Consider the following 17,586-nt stretch of genomic DNA (forward strand, 5'->3'; position numbering starts at 1 on the left):
TTAAGTACATCTTGATCATTACCTAAAGGCATTAAGCCATACTCCAAAGGGTATTCAGGGATACAGAAATGGTAGTAAAGGGTTTGCTCAGTTTTGTACCCTAGTTCTCGAACCATGTCGTCAAGCTCATGAACTGAAAATAAATCAGTGTCAACATCATCTACATATGCTACAACAGCATCAATGTATTTCCTTCCAGGTGCTTTGGTGAAGACACCATTGTAGTGTATCTTCAACGTGAAGTAATTGTCATAACCTTCTGTAAACACAAAGAGTAAAATCAATGATTTCCTTACGTCAACACAATAGACCAAGAAAAAACAAGTTTTGTTGTAGTATTGTACCGTATCTTTTTCCTAAGTCCTCCACGGTTACAAATTTTTCTCGAAAACACCATATTGATAGCACTATTACAATTTCTGCAGCTTAAAACCCTAAATCCCAATTTCTGTTCTTGCTTCTACAATGGGAATGAACCCGATGAATAAAGATGTAACTGGTTATCTTCTTGGGAAAGGGACGGGTAGTGATGTGCAAGCAACAGGTAATCATTTCATATCAAAGAGATAAGGTTACAACTGAAATGATGAAATTACCCCTGCAATATTTTATTAAAAAATGAGTTAACGGTGAAATGCTAACGGAGTGAGTCGGAAGGACCATTTGTTAAAAGTTTTGAAACCACAGGGACCATCTGTGAGGTTTTTGAACTTAAGGACTAAACTTGATATTATTGGAAACCACAGGGACCATTTTTGAAGTTTTATCTTTCGAAAATGTTTACGAAATGGTTACTATGCAAATACTCTTACAACTATGGTTTGATCGTAGCCCTTATTGCAAAACAAAAAAAAAAAATTAATACCACTAATCTAGTGAGAGGCATGCAGTGGCGTAGCCAAGATTTTGTTTTAGGATAGGCCAAATAATATACAAAATATGAACCAATGACAAAATTCTTCAAACGATAACAAAATATAACTATATATGCATTCTTAACTAAATTGTTTATTTTATGTTGCACACCATGTTGCCTTACATTATTAAAATAATCTAAAATAGAGTGTAATCGAAATAGGCAACAATGTATCATTTTCTACAAATTTCAAGTTTTGAATGGAATAGACCATATCACAACCCTGTTTCCTTCTATTTAACAAAAATATATATTACATATTATATATATATATACACACACACACACACACACACACACATATATATATATATATATATATATATATATATATATATATATATATGTGTGTGTGTGTGTGTGTGTGTGTATGAAACATTAATTTTGTGTGGGTTGGCCAAGGCCCACTCTTGTACTATATTGGCTACACCCCTGGAGGCACTTAAGTGTTAGATCTAAAGGATCGAGTTTGTTGTTAGTAAAATAATTTTAATAATGAGAAGATAAATTATTACTAAAACTGTAAGCATTGTTTGCTGTAAACTTTAATTAAAATAATGATTATTTTGGAAATGAAACTTTCTATAATTTTTGGGTAAACTTTTATAAATCGACTAATCCTCATGTTATGGTTTCATTGCCACATGGGGTAATGTTGGAATATGAACATGAGCCACTGAGTTATTCACCATATTTTTCACATATCTTACTAAATCAAAAGGAAAATACATAATCACTTCTATCAGGCCCCAACTCTTCAATAACAACTTTAGAAGGAGACTTGTAATAACTAGCTACCCTTGTCTGACCAGTTTCAATATACACCATAATAAGTCTGTGTTTAGGGACATATGATACCATTTTAAGTACATCTTGATCATTACCTAAAGGCATTAAGCCATACTCCAAAGGGTATTCAGGGATACTGAAATGGTAGTAAAGGGTTTGCTCAGTTTTGTACCCTAGTTCTCGAACCATGTCGTCAAGCTCATGAACTGAAAATAAATCAGTGTCAACATCATCTACATATGCTACAACAACATCGATGTATTTCCTTCCAGGTGCTTTGGTGAAGACACCATTGTAGTGTATCTTCAACGTGAAATAATTGTCATAACCTTCTGTAAACACAAAGAGTAAAATCAATGATTTCCTTACGTCAACACAATAGACCAAGAAAAAACAAGTTTTTTTGTAGTATTGTATCGTATCTTTTTCCTAAGTCCTCCACGGTTACAAATTTTTCTCGAAAACACCATATTGATAGCACTATTACAATTTCTGCAGCTTAAAACCCTAAATCCCAATTCCTGTTCTTGCTTCTACAATGGGAATGAACCCGATGAATAAAGATGTAACTGGTTATCTTCTTGGGAGAGGGACGGGTAGTGATGTGCAAGCAACAGGTAACCATTTCATATCAAAGAGAGAAGGTTACAACTGAAATGACGAAATTACCCCTGCAATATTTTATTAAAAAATGAGTTAACGGTGAAATGCTAACGGAGTGAGTCGGAAGGACCATTTGTTAAAAGTTTTGAAACCACAGGGACCATCTGTGAGGTTTTTGAACTTAGGGACTAAACTTGATATTATTGGAAACCACAGGGACCATTTTTGAAGTTTTATCTTTCGAAAATGTTTACGAAATGGTTACTATGCAAATACTCTCACAACTATGGTTTGATCGTAGCCCTTATTGCAAAACAAAAAAAAAATTAATACCACTAATCTAGTGAGAGGCATGCTGTGGCGTAGCCAGGATTTTGTTTTAGGATAGGCCAAATAATATACAAAATATGAACCAATGACAAAATTCTTCAAAAGATAACAAAATATAACTATATATGCATTCTTAACTAAATTGTTTATTTTATGTTGCACACCATGTTGCCTTACATTATTAAAATAATCTAAAATGGAGTGTAATCGAAATAGGCAACAATATATCATTTTCTACAAATTTCAAGTTTTGAATGGAATAGACCATATCACAACCCTAATTCCTTCTATTTAACAAAAATATATATTACACATTATATATATATATATATATATATATATATATATATATATATATATATATATATATATATATATGTGTGTGTGTGTGTGTGTGTGTGAAACGTTAATTTTGTGTGGGTTGGCCAAGGCCCACTCTTGTCCTATATTGACTACACCCCTGGAGGCACGTAAGTGTTAGATTTAAAGGATCGAGTTTGTTGTTAGTAAAATAATTTTAATAATGAGAAGATAAATTATCACTAAAACTGTAAGCATTGTTTGCTGTAAACTTTAATTAAAATAGTGATTATTTTGGAAGAAATGAAACTTTCTATAATTTTTGGGTAAACTTTTATAAATAGACTAATCCTCATGGCTTGATAAAAATTTCCATTTCGTTGCATCCAAGATTTTTGTTCTGACAATCGTATGAAGAATGGATGCGAGAAAAAGACTCTCATTCCCAGTTTCCTATTTATTTTATTGAATATTGTTATTGTATTGAGTATTGAAGTGAAGTAAAAAATTGGAAACTCTTTCTTTTCTAACAGAGAAAAAGAAATAGAAAAAGATTAGTAATTTACTATACATAACATAAAAATTAGAATGTTGATTCCAAATTAAGAGCAATGCCTATTGTACCCTCTTCAAATTCTACTAATTCACCCGCCATTACTTCATCAAGACCATGAATACGAGCAATGTCATCACCTACTTGAAGTACGGTACCGGTATTTACAATCTTTACTTCTCTATTATATTGCTCAATACGTTCACGGATAATATTACTAATTTCGTCGGCTTGAATGGTTACCATGAGTATTTCTTAATTCTTTTTTTGGAAAAAAAATAAATCAAAAATAATGCCTAAAGTAGAAGGACTAATCCGTTATTTCTTTCATCGCCCCCAATATGCCAATATTGGCACTGATAGTACGTAAATGTAACTCGCTGTTTAAACAACTATTCAGAGTTCCTAGAGCTCCTTGTAAGGCTTGTTGGAAAACCCGTTGTCGGACTTGATTACTCGCTTTTTGTTGTTCAAAATTTATAGTTTCATTTTTGTAATTTTCTAGTTGTTCCAAAGTCTTATAAGTTGAATCAATCAAATTCAATTTTTCTCGCTCTATCTCAGAGTATCCATTCACAAGAGCCACCGAGTTATTCACCATATTTTTCACATATCTTATCTTACTAAATTAAAAGAAAAATACATAATCACTTCTAATTTCATGTTTGAATTCCAAAAAATATACTGTATCAAAGTTAATAATTGTATGTTTACTTAGGTCACAGGCATACCCATATTATTATCATTTTAATTTTATGTTTACGGATTTAATATACAACTAACTTGAAATTACTATTTTCCTTTTTAATTCGTTTTTTTTTATATATTTTTATATTAATATTAATGTATTTATAATTAAAAAAGGAAATAGGCCCACAACACTCACTCTACCCATCTATCTTTTGTATCTCTTTTATCTCTATGCATATGTGTTTAAATGCATTTTATGCATTATGGACATCTATTCCATATCTTTACATCGCTTTTAGGTTTTAAATGTTATGCATTTTGTATATTTTAGGACTTTTATGTAAATTCGTGTAACATTTTCTTTGCATGCTTTTTAAACTTCTTAATGTGGTTTGAAGTTTTGAACACTCTTAAGATGTTGTTCGGAAGCTGTTGGTCAAGTTTCATGAAGAATGAAGCTCATATGTAAAAGTCAAAAAGATTCAAAGAAATAGTCATTTATAGAATATTACAAGGTCAAGTTAGGCTTTGCCTAGGATTTGACTCAATCGAGTACATCAAAAAACACAGTTTGACACTCTAGAAGTTCGACTCAGTTGAGTTAAAACCACCTTGGATTTAAATAGGTTGAGTCGAGTTAAAAGGTCAAAAAGTCAACATTTGATCTCTGGGTTTGGTGACACGATCGTTTTACATTTGTTCGTTGAGTTGACTCAAGCAAGTCAAGTAAAACTTGGGATGTACATTTAAAAAACTATATATATATATATATATATATATATATATATATATATATATATATATATATATATATATATATATATATAGGGTTAGGTTCATTTGAGACCACTTATATTTTGTGAGACCGTGAGACGCATTTGTTTATTTTTTTTTATTTTTTTTTTATTTTTTTTAGTTAATTCATGTTCCGAAAATAATATTTAAAAAAAGAATTTTTTGATTTTTCCGTATTTTAAAATTATTTTTAGAATATGTACAGTGTAATATTCTATTTAGAATATTTCACGTATTTTTCAAAAAAAATAGAATTTTTTTTTTATTTTTTTTAATTTTTTTTAGTTAATTCAAGTTCCGAAAATAATATTTAAAAAAAGAATTTTTAGATTTTTCCATTTATTTTGCATTTTAAAATTATTTTTTAGAATATGTCAGTGAAATATTCTATTTAGAATATTTCACGTATTTTTCAAAAAAAAAACGAATTTTTTTTATATTTTTTTTAGTTAATTCAAGTTCCGAAAATAACATTTAAAAAAAGAATTTTGGATTTTTCCATTTATTTTGGATTTTAAAATTATTTTTAGATTTGGTCTCACGGTCTCACAAAATTAGAATGGTCTCAAATGAACCTGAACCTATATATATATATATATATATATATATATATATATATATATATATATATATATATATATATATATATATATACACACACACAATGTCATTATCTCGGTAATTCTCAAAATGGAGCAGTAGAAGACGAGTTTGGGAGCAAAGAAACACTAACGAACACATTATGGAGTTGCTATTCGGTATTTTTATAAATTGATTTGTAAAACTCTTATCAACTATATCTATGGATTCGCGTTTTAGCCATGATTGACTAAAAACCTTTATATTCCGGTTCTTGTTTTTTATTCGACTATGTGTGATTCATTATATCGGATTGATGTTTTAGATTTTGACTTTAACCTATTCATGTTTTGGTTTTAATAAAATATTTAAGTTTATGTTTTTGTGTGAATAGTCACGCGAATTGGTTTGAGTTATAGTAAAGTTTGTTAATTTATGAAATTCTTAATTATTTTATAAATTAACATAAAAAACAATGATTGTTTCTTAACTCGGATTAATTTCGTTGTAAACATAAAATTATATACTTTTATGTTTTTAAATTTGTAATAAATATTGAATATTATTGAAAATATTTATAAAGAACTTAATATAAGTTTTCAAACAAAACCTAAAAACTTATTTGGAATAGAGTTAGAATAGGTATATAAAAAGAGCTTGTTTTAACTTATATATATATATATATATATATATATATATATATATATATATATATATATATATATATATATATATATATATATATATTTTTTTTTTTTTTTATTTTTTTATTTTTTATCCTTGTCCATGCTATTCAGCAAACTATAGGACCAAATTTGCAATTACTCTAAAAAGAAAGAAGATAATTAACACGTGGAGAACGTCTTTTGCATCGACTAAAGATCGACTTTGACTTAACGATAAACCATTCATGATTCATCCCACCAAATTCCAAACATTTCCCCAAGTTTCCGGTCACCACTTTCCGCCCTTTCAGAACAACCCCCAATCCCCACACAGACTCACACACTAACCGCTTGCCTCTCTGAAAATGGGTTGGCTATGGTGGATTTCAGCTCTCTTCTTCTTCTTCCTCTTCCCCCTTACCTCCCTTTCAACGTCGTACACCTCTGATCTCTTCCGACAATGGTGCCAACAACACGGGAAATCCTATTCCACCGAAGAAGAGAATCTCTACAGGTTCAATGTTTTCGAAGACAACTACGCTTACATTATTCGTCACAACAGTAATTCCAATTCTTCTTATACGCTTTCTCTCAATGCCTTTGCCGATCTCACTCACCACGAGTTCAAACTTGCTCGATTACGCGGCCTCTCCGCTTCTGCTGCTTCCGATGATCTGATTAGGCTTAATCGCGGTAGTTCGTTGATTGAATCATCCAGTTATTTACCTAAATCTTTGGATTGGAGAGATAAAGGAGCAGTTACTAATGTCAAAGATCAAGGGAGTTGTGGTATGTGTTTATGTATATATCTGTTCAAATTATTTTCATCTATTGCGATTAGGTTTCGCTTTCTATTGCTTGGAATATTCAATACATCTAGGTCAATGAATCTCCTATGAGTTCGGTTGTAGGTTAATCCTTGTTCTGATTTTGATACCCCAGAGGATGAGGTTCTGTGATGATGATTTGAGATATTAGTTTTCATTTTTGTTCAATGACTATTTTGATGTTACTTCTCTATCATATTTTACTTGTTCTCCATGGAAACCACAGATGCTGACCAACAATCTATCTCTTCATGTTTGTTTGATGATCTGATAGAGCATGATTGCATGCATTTACCATCTCCATCCCAAAACGAATTAGCCTTTCTCTTATTAAATTGAAATGATAATCAATCTCCAGAATGATTTCCTCATGATTTACATTATGCAATTAGGTTTTATCTTCATTTTCATTATATATTGAGCAAGAAAAATCTGGTTTTGTTGAACAGGTGCATGCTGGTCATTCTCAGCCACAGGGGCAATGGAAGGAATCAATCAAATCGTAACAGGATCCCTCATCAGCCTTTCTGAACAGGAGCTGGTTGATTGTGACAAAAGCTTCAACAGTGGCTGTGAGGGTGGACTCATGGATTACGCCTATGAATTTGTAATAAAAAACAAAGGAATTGATACTGAAGATGATTACCCATATCAAGCCAAACAAACTTCTTGCAATAAAAACAAAGTAATCTAGTGATCTATCTTTATGTTCATAATTCATTAGGCATTAACCCCATTGTTTTCTTGTTGTGTAAACCACAGAGAAAGAGAAACATTGTCACCATTGATGGTTACAATGATATTCCTGAAAACAACGAAGATCAGCTACTTAAAGCTGTTGCAAATCAACCTGTGAGTGTGGGTATATGTGGAAGTGAAAGAGCCTTTCAGTTATACTCAAAGGTTAGTAATTTAGTATAGTACACAAATCAAGAGCCTTTCAATTGAAAAGGTCATTTTGGTAATTTTGTGATTTGAATGGCTTTCATTAACCAGGGGATATTCACGGGGCCATGTTCAACTGCTTTAGACCATGCAGTGTTAATAGTTGGATACGATTCAAAAGATGGAGTTGATTACTGGATTATAAAGAACTCATGGGGAAACTCATGGGGGATAAATGGTTACATGTATATGGCACGTAATACAGGGGATTCACATGGTCTATGTGGGATCAACATGCTTGCTTCTTACCCAATCAAAACTAGCCCTAATCCACCTCCTTCACCTACCCCAAAACCAGTTAAATGTAATCTGTTTTCATGGTGTAGTGAAGGTGAAACATGTTGTTGTGCTTCAAATTTTCTTGGGATTTGCTTGAAATGGACTTGCTGTGAGTTGAATGCTGCTGTATGCTGTAAGGATCATCGCCATTGTTGCCCTTCTGATTATCCCATTTGTGATTCTGAAAGAAACTTGTGTCTCAAGGTTAGTTTCTTCCCTTCTTGATTTATGACCAATTTATGATATTTCTCTTCAGTGAATTGCGATTGACATGATTGCAGCAAACAAACAATGGTACGTTAGCAATACAGCCCAAGAAGAACAGCGATTCTGGCAACTCAGGTGGCCGGAGTACCCTCCATAAGCAATACTTTTAAAGGTGATGATGGAAGAATTTTTGCTCTAAATTATTCGGATTCATTGTAGATTCTGAATATGTATCAAAACGATTTGTAAAGCAGAGAATAATTTCACTACTATTTATCAGAATCTTTACAATATAAAGGGAGTATAGCAAACCCACAAAATCAAAATTGAAAGAACTAATTCAGTACCTATAAAATCATAGTATCTTGGATTTCATGAATCATGAAGATGATGATGGAAACACATCTTTTACAGCAGAAGCAGCGGATAGATAATTAAGAGTATTCTTCAACGTCTCCTTCTCTCTCTTCAACCTCACCATCGTATCCTCCAATTCAAGCAACGCCTGCTGTTCCCTCGGCGCACCTTCAAACGTGCTCCCCACGAAAAACGAAAACGGCGTCGGAAATAGATTCCGGCGTAAATCTCCGGCTTCCTTCTCTGGTTTTCCGTTCAATCGGTTCGATAACCTGATGACGTCTTTCATATGGCTCTCCACTTCGCTTGCTAAGCCTTCTAAATCCTCTTCCCCGTTCCCCGACGGCCGGTCCTCCAACCACACCACCTCCGCCACAAGATAGGGTTTCGTGCGGACGATTTTTGTCACGCGGAAACGTTCCTGACCTTTACATATGATAAAAAACCGGTCGTCCACGAGACGTTCGTGTTTCACGACCTCGCCGACGCATCCGACGTCGGCCGTGCCGGAGGTTGCGTCGGTGTAGATGACGCCGAAACGGAGGTCGGTTTGGAGGAGAGTGTGCATCATGATACGGTAACGGTATTCGAAGATCTGTAACGGGAGGATGGCTCCGGGGAAGAGGACGAGTGGGAGAGGGAAAAGCGGCAGCTCCACGATGTCATTCGAATTGGTGGATGCGATGTTTTCGTGTCGTTCGGAGGAGGAGGAGCAGCGGAGGGAGGATGTGGAGTTCCGGTGACGGCGGCGAAGGTGGTGGGGAGGGGAGATTTTTGAGTTAAGTGAAAATGAGAGGGTGTGGTGGGGGTTTAAGCGAGGGTTGTTGTGGTGGGTGAGGTAAGAGGAAGAAGGGGAAGGGAGGAGTTGAGGGAGAGCCATTAATGTGTGGTTTCGAAAGAGAGAACGACACTGCGCATTTGAGGGGAGAAGAAGAAGATGATGAAATTGAAGCTCTCTCTCTCTCTCTAGAAAAAATTTTAGAGAGAGAAAGTAAAGGTTTTGGTGGATTTGGAGAGACCGTATGATGTGGATAAGAGTTTTTGTTTCTGATTTTTGTAGTTTCTTATGTGGTTATCTATTTCACACGTGGAAAATTTATAGCATTTACAACAAAAGATATTTTTGACAATAATGTCATCGAACTTTAGAAATCCTATCGAACAAAGATATAAAAAGTAATCTGGGGGATGAAATAAAAGTGAGCTAAATGGTATTTTATAAAAAGGACAAATGTACGATGATATAATTGAATTCACATGGTGAAATATGGTAAACGGAGGAAATTGAAATGTTATGAACTTATGATGTAGGGCTTTTGAGCCTAAGGGATTAAGGTGATGTCCATGTAAAATTGGAACAATCGATACATGTTATGAGATGTAGATGTGTAGACTTAATAAAAGTGCGGTGCTATATTATAGCCTTATAGGTTATTCTTAAAGCATCAAAAACATATATAGGTTGAATGAGTTGATTGGAATGTCATGTTGATGTTCAATGAGTACGAAGTTGTATGATTCCCAAATAAATATATTCTCGTTAATTATATAGTATAAATGTACAATGGCATATATAACATGGGTGTGAAGCAACTTTTATACTATATATCGATATAAATATAAATATATGTTTCTGCATCTATAAACTCACATAAGATCATAGGCTTAACTAGTTATCATGTTGATATCATGTGTGTATGATCATATACTTACATTTGTTCGATTCATCAAGGGAACCGATCGATATCAAACTCTAGCAAGTATAGGAAAATATCACATATTAACTATATGTGTCCATCATAATCTTAAAATCACATATATGATAGTAACATTTATAATTGTCTTATTCATAACAACATTTAACTACTTCGAGACATGATGTTACACTTGTTTAAAAGCCATCATATAGCTTATGTCGAAGGATATGTGGACTAAATCATTTATCAAAATTCACTCAATAACGTCAGTTCATGAAGTAACATCTTGAGGTTGGGTCAATCCAATATTCACTACTAGTCCCATGAATATTAACCAATCTTAACATGAGTCTTAATTCATAGTTATTCCCATAATATAATTGATTATTGATGCTTAGAATAGCCGACAACTAATCATGGATTAAAAATTGCTAATATATGACATAATGATAATTATGAAAACAATTATACCATGTATATTGATTCATAATAAAAATAATGTTGTTTAATGTTCTAATATTGAAATACTAAAACATTACTAAACAAAATAAGTTGCTACTGCAACTAGGTCAAATGCCCGCAACATGATCATCGTGCTTGGCATAAGACATGAGTTTTGTAAACAGATATTCCATGTTATTATATGTGTGAACTTTAAGAATAAGGGTTTCTCTTAAGTCAATGAAGTCATGAATGTAATGATATTATTGTAGAATATATTGAGTCCTCTTATAATCCCGACTCCTTCTTTATCACTATAGCACATACGTTTTCACAATATATCTTCGTAGGTCTTTAAATGTTCGACAATACCGCTAGCTCAAAAAAATAAAATCACTTATCAAGATTGATTCTTGAGCTATCGCTTATATAATAATATATTCAGAGTTGTTATAAATTGTGCAAGTGAGCTCTATTTTGGAGCTACAAGGGAAAATGACTCTTGAGGTTAATTAACTTTTGCGTTTGTACTCATTTGGTCTTTTTCCTTTTTTTTTTTTTGTATTCAATATACCATCGAACTTGTTTTTTGCGTTCACCATAACCCTTTTGACCGGCTTTTGACCTGTGATAGTCGGTCAAAAGGTTATGGTGAACACAAACAACAAGTTCGATGGTATATTGAGTACAAAAAAAGGAAAGTGATCAAATGAGAATGAACTCAACAGTTGGTTACCCTCCTGAGTCATTTTCCCCGAAAAGTTAAATGAAATTAAAGTTGCAAAATTATCAAAGACTGCAACATTCTTTGGCTATAACGTATATGAAGAGCATTTCAAAGGGGTAACCTTGTTAAAACATGGTCTATGTTATGCTTACTGTGGTTAGCTGTCAACACCTCTCTACAAAAGGATATGATTGTGTATGAGAGGTATATTTATCAGCATAAACGTTTACTTCAAGGTATATTATGGTGATGTGTCTACAAAAGCAACATGATATTGTACATATTGATGTTGTATCTTATCCCATGAATTCGATTTTAAAGCTAAGTAAACTCAAAAATCACATCACTTATGATTCCACTCGTTTGTAGACTTGTCTAGAATCCATGATACGATAAATCATTTGATTGGAAATGTAAATGTAGTCATGAAATGCGCCTGCTTAGTCAAGATTCCCCTAATAAATATTCAAGTGCATTACAAAGTTGTACATGTATGAATAATGTTCTTTCGTGGGTTATGTTTTGAAGAGAAGCAAGAATAAATCTCATAAAGTCATTAATATCAGTAGGAGATGACATGAGATTTGCTATAAATGAGTAAAGGGAAAATGAATCACGAGGGTAACCAGTTGTTGCATTTATTCTCATTTGATAACTTTTTTTTATAATCAATATACCATCGAACTTGTTGTTTGTGTTCAACATAACCCTTTGACCGGCTATCACAGGTCAAAAGTCGGTCAAAAGGGTTATGGTGAACACAAACAACAAGTTCAATGATATATTGAATACAAAAAAAAAAAAGACCAAATGAATACAAACGCAAAAGTTAATTACCCTCAAAAATTATTTTTACCTGCAACAATCCAATCATTCCTCTATTCATGATGGAGACGTAGCATTGGGATCACGAAACATCTTGATATGTTTGAAAGCTTGTTTTAGTGTAATATTTTACAATAAAATCATTATTTAAGCCTTCATAAATTAAAAATATTTCTTTAGTCCTTTGTAAGTACTTCATATATGAGGTACCGTTTATTAATATAATACTAAAAAGTTACAATGCTTCAACTTTGATTTGATACGGTATATATATATATATATATATATATATATATATATATATATATATATATATATATATATATATATATATATATAACATTTACAAACATTAATTATATAAAATTTTAATCATTTTTTATTGTTTATAAAATATGTGTTTTCATCGAAAACAATAAGTCGCATGTCCTAGCACTTCGTGATGTTATATCAGATGACTAGGTTTTAATATGTAGTGACTTCAAACTTTTCCTATTTTTTTTACCATTATTTTATTAAAAACTTATATCCATTAGATATCTTTTATTTTCTAGGGGATAATTTCGTATATACCCTTAATAAACAGTAAAATATCATTTATTAATATAATACTAAAAATTTACAATGCTTCAACTTTGATTTGATACGATAGATATATGTAGCCATACAATTTATAACATTTACAAACATTAGTTATATAAAATTTTAATATTTTTTTTTATTGTTTATAAAATATGTGTTTGCATCGAAAACAATAAAGTCATATATCCTAGCAGAAGCGCTTCTTGATGTTATACTTATATCAAATGGCTAGGTTTTAATATGTGGTAACTCCAAACTTTTCCTACTTTTTTACCATTGTTTTATTAAAAACTTATACCCATTAGATGTCTTTTATTTTCTAGGGAATAATTTCGTATATACCCTTAATAAACGCTTAATAAACGGTGAAATATCATTTATTAGTATAATACTAAAATTTTACAACGCTTCAACTTGATTTAATACAGTATATATACCCATATAATTTATAACATTTATAAGATAAAATTTTAATCATTTTTTATTGTTTATAAAATATATGTTCGCATCGAAAACAATAAGTCGCATGTCCTAGCAATAGTACTTCTTGATGTTATATGAGATGGCTAAGTTTTGATATGTGATAACTCCAAATTTTTCCTACTTTTTACTATTATTTTATTAAAAATTTATATGTATGTGATGTCTCTATTTTTTAGGGATAATTCTGTATATAACCTTAATAAACGGTAAAATATCATATTTTTCTAACATAATATTTAGGTATCATATATATATATATATATATATATATATATATATATATATATATATATATATATATATATATATATATATATATATATACCTTTAATAAGCTATCAAAATACCAAATTTATTTAAATCCTCTCTTTTTAAACATTTTTATAATCGTTTATAGTAATTTTAAATAATTATGATTATAATACAATCATAAATACCCGTAATACCCATGCTTTTATTCTCCCTTCTAGGGATACACGAATTAGACTGAATAGTCAATCATTATATGAAATATAACTAAGATCATCTGGTATACCGAGCACGAGCAAGGTTGTGGTCTACGTGGCCACGGAAGTTCATCGTGCACACCATCCCGATCTTTCGTGGTCGGCCGTGGTCGTGCTCACTCGTGGTGCAGACAACGAAAGTAAACGCCCAATAGGGAAAGAGGAGGAACAGGGCATGCGTCGAGTTCTGTGATTTAAGGGAAAAAGATGATCAAAACTTTCAGAAATTGCCAATTTCAGTCCTTAGATTTACCCATATTAACAATACTTGCCTTATTTTATTGTATTTTTGATTTAAAAAAAATAAAAAATAATGATGTGGAGTGGTGTGTTAGTGGTAAGTATCCCATGTTAGTGGTAGGGTAATGTGGTGCTGATGTGGCACTCACCACATATGTGGTATGTGGTGGGTATAACGGATGACCTAATGTGGATGAAGATAATAACATTGATTTCATAATAGACATAATGCTTTCCTTACACAAGTTACAATATCCAGTTTCTTTCTTTTTTTTTTTTTTTTTTTTTTTTTGAGTTTATGAGATTTTTTATTTGAATATATGACGTTCAAGTTATCATGCAAAAGTCTTTATTAATTATAAAAAATTAAACAAGAAGAAAATTGTTGATGATTCTAGCTTTATCAATATATTTTAGTGTAGTTATTATTAATACCGAGATATAATGAGTTTTATTTACTCACTGAAACTGAAGGTATGTGGTGTACACTTGAAATGATAAATATGAACTCGAGAATACGGAGGTCCGTTGCCGGGTCCAAGGTGTAACACTGTAAATTTTCAAACAATTTTTTTTTTCATTTAAAAACCCAATTATCTCATTTCAAAATCACAAATTCCACAAAACATCAAGTTATTAAAACACATGCCCCAAAATTGTTTATAACACAAATCCAGGATCCTCTAAAAACATATCTCCAACTCGGGTGTGTGTACAATCAAATTGATGCCTTCCAGTGATCCTGAGAGGTACCTGAAACACATAACACATAACACGGTAAACACGAAGCTTAGTGAGTTCCCCAACATACCACGCACATCACATTAACCATTCGCGGCTAACTCAATACGACCCTCCGTTCAATGTGTCTCAGTGGAGACCATCTGGCACTACAACTCGGATGGACCCTCCGGTCCTAACACAGTAAGCTCATAATAATAATACTCAACATAAATCACAAAGACATAATGCAGAATATCACAATACACATGTAAGCACATAAGACATCTCAATCACACAAAGATACCACTCATGGTAAGTATAGTGAGAAGACTCACCTCGCAAGAAATCAGATAATCTCGAACTCAAATCACCGGTCTAGCCTCCACCTAACACATACGACAATTATTGTTACAACATAAATTTTCAAAACAAATTTTCATTTTTCGATTAACATAAATATCATTTAACATTCTCAAATATCTTGTTTAACAATTTTCATCAATAAAACATTTCCCAAGATCACAAATAAAATCCTCTGTCTGTGTGTACGGATCATGCCGACGCCTTCCCGCGAACGTCACTAGTACCTGAAACACATAACACATAACATCGTAAGCATACATGCTTAGTGAGTTCCATAAAATACTATATACAACACATATTATCCACTCGAGGCTATAACTCTGTATGACCCTCTGGCCAAGGTCTCTCAGTGGGACCCTCCAGTCCCATAACTCTGTGGACCCTTCAGTCCTAACTTTGTAAACTCTGAATCACACATAGCACATAATCACATAAATATCACATCATATAATAGCATACAACATACTCTGTCACATAACTCTAATTACCACTCTAGGTAAAGTATATTGAGAAGACTCACCTTGGGTAACTCGGTAAATCTCGAACTCGGTAATACTGGTCTAGCCTCCGCCTAATCACATGGAACAATTACTCTAATCAATACACTCTCAAAGGCTAAACTAAACCCTCTCTAAGTTTCTCTCAGAAGGGTAAAAGACCATTTTACCCCTCTTATGGCTCAAAGATCCAACCATTGACTAAACTCTAAAAGTCAACCAAAAGTTAACCCTCCGGGTTACGCTGCGCGTACCAAAACTGTACGCTGGGCGTACCCGACAACTCACAGAATCAGGGTACGCGGCCCCCTACACTGCGCGTACTGGGATTACGCCCCGCGTGACTCCCAGTTTCATGCTCTTTTGATTTTTGGGTCTTAAACGGTTAAGACACTCGTCCAACTTTCAGATCTGACTGTCCTTAAGCCTCTTATTCCATAAAGTCGGTGACTTTAAGCCTTTACATGGCTGTAAAAGTCACCAACACCCAAATCATTCCACTTCAAACATTTTAAAGCCCATAACTCAAGCATGGTCGACTCTTAGTGACCAAGACTGGATTTTTATGCCATAGCAACCCCTAATGAGCTAACATGGGATAGATCTCGGGTTCTAGTAGCTCATTAACACATAAAGTTATCAACTTGGGGGACAAAAACCCTAAAACATCCCCTACACAACACAAACAGAAAAGAGAGAAAGCTTGGAGCTTTTTACCTCCAAAAGATGCCTTTACCACTGCTAAACTCGGATCTAAAAGCTTGAGCTCTAACTCCTCTTCTTTCCAAAGCTTTCTCTTCACTCAAAAGTCCAAGAATGCACCAACAAGCCCTCCAAGTCACTCCCTTGCTATATGAACGAGATTTAGGGTTTTTTTTTTTGGGGGGGGGGGGTGGGGTGGGGTTAAGTCTCTGGAAATGGTGGCCAGAAAAGAGGCCATAATGGTCTTTAAATAGGAGGCTCCCAAAAGATTAGGGTTTCTTGACTGGTTCGGGTATGCCCCGCGTACCGGGCAATCCTCTGCGTTCAATAAGCGCACGAGTACGCTAAGCGTACGTCCCAGTACGCCCCGCGTACTCGTCGTTTACTCTCTTCATTTTAGGGACCAAAATTGACAATCGTCCAAAGATTAGGGTCCATAAAGCATACCTGATCTGGGATGTTACAATTATCCTTCTACAAACTAACCCTTCTACAAACTCACTGAAGGGTAAAAGACCATTTTACCCCTTAATGGCCTTAATAGTCCACAAATTGACCAAACCCTAAAAGTCAACCAAAAGTCAACGCCAGCAAGTACGCTGAGCGTACAAGATCTCTACGTTGTGCATACTCCGATGCCACGCATGCATCAGGTATTCTCAACCCTACACTGCACGTATTGGGATTATTCTCGGCGTACGCCCCACTTTTTCTCTTTCTATTCTTTTGGTCTTAATCAGTTAAGACATTGGCTTAGGGGTGTTCAAAAACGGATATCCGAAAATTCGGATATCCGAAAATTCGGATAGTTGATTATTGATATCCTAATCCGTATCCAAAATTTCGGATATCCGAAATTCGGATATCCAAAATTTCGGATATGGATTCGGATATTAAACCGGATATCCGAATTTCATTAGTTTTAAATAAAGAAAATAAACCCTCCAAGAACAAGAACGTTTCCG

At 33.2% G+C, this 17,586-nt stretch overlaps 2 protein-coding genes across 2 annotated transcripts; one reads left to right on the forward strand and one right to left on the reverse strand.

Moving 5' to 3' along the window:
- The first annotated feature begins 6,441 nt into the window (after nucleotides 1-6,441).
- XBCP3 (xylem bark cysteine peptidase 3) lies at nucleotides 6,442-8,775 on the forward strand. Its single transcript, XM_079000356.1, has 5 exons — nucleotides 6,442-7,009; nucleotides 7,497-7,732; nucleotides 7,810-7,950; nucleotides 8,044-8,475; nucleotides 8,553-8,775. The coding sequence occupies exons 1-5, from the start codon at nucleotides 6,586-6,588 to the stop codon at nucleotides 8,646-8,648; spliced, it is 1,329 nt and encodes a 442-aa protein (XP_078856482.1). The 5' UTR covers nucleotides 6,442-6,585; the 3' UTR covers nucleotides 8,649-8,775.
- On the reverse strand, nucleotides 8,101-9,715 carry LOC145052534 (uncharacterized). The gene is made up of 2 exons (XM_079000357.1): nucleotides 8,826-9,715; nucleotides 8,101-8,521 (listed from the first exon to the last, which is right to left on the reverse strand). Exon 1 carries the CDS (start codon nucleotides 9,713-9,715, stop codon nucleotides 8,858-8,860), a length of 858 nt encoding a protein of 285 aa, XP_078856483.1. The 3' UTR covers nucleotides 8,101-8,521; nucleotides 8,826-8,857.
- Nucleotides 9,716-17,586: the final 7,871 nt, after the last annotated feature.

This window comes from Lactuca serriola, chromosome 5, assembly GCF_051521515.1.
Source record: "Lactuca serriola cultivar US96UC23 chromosome 5, Lser_US96UC23_V15, whole genome shotgun sequence".
NCBI classification, from domain to species: Eukaryota; Viridiplantae; Streptophyta; class Magnoliopsida; order Asterales; family Asteraceae; genus Lactuca; species Lactuca serriola.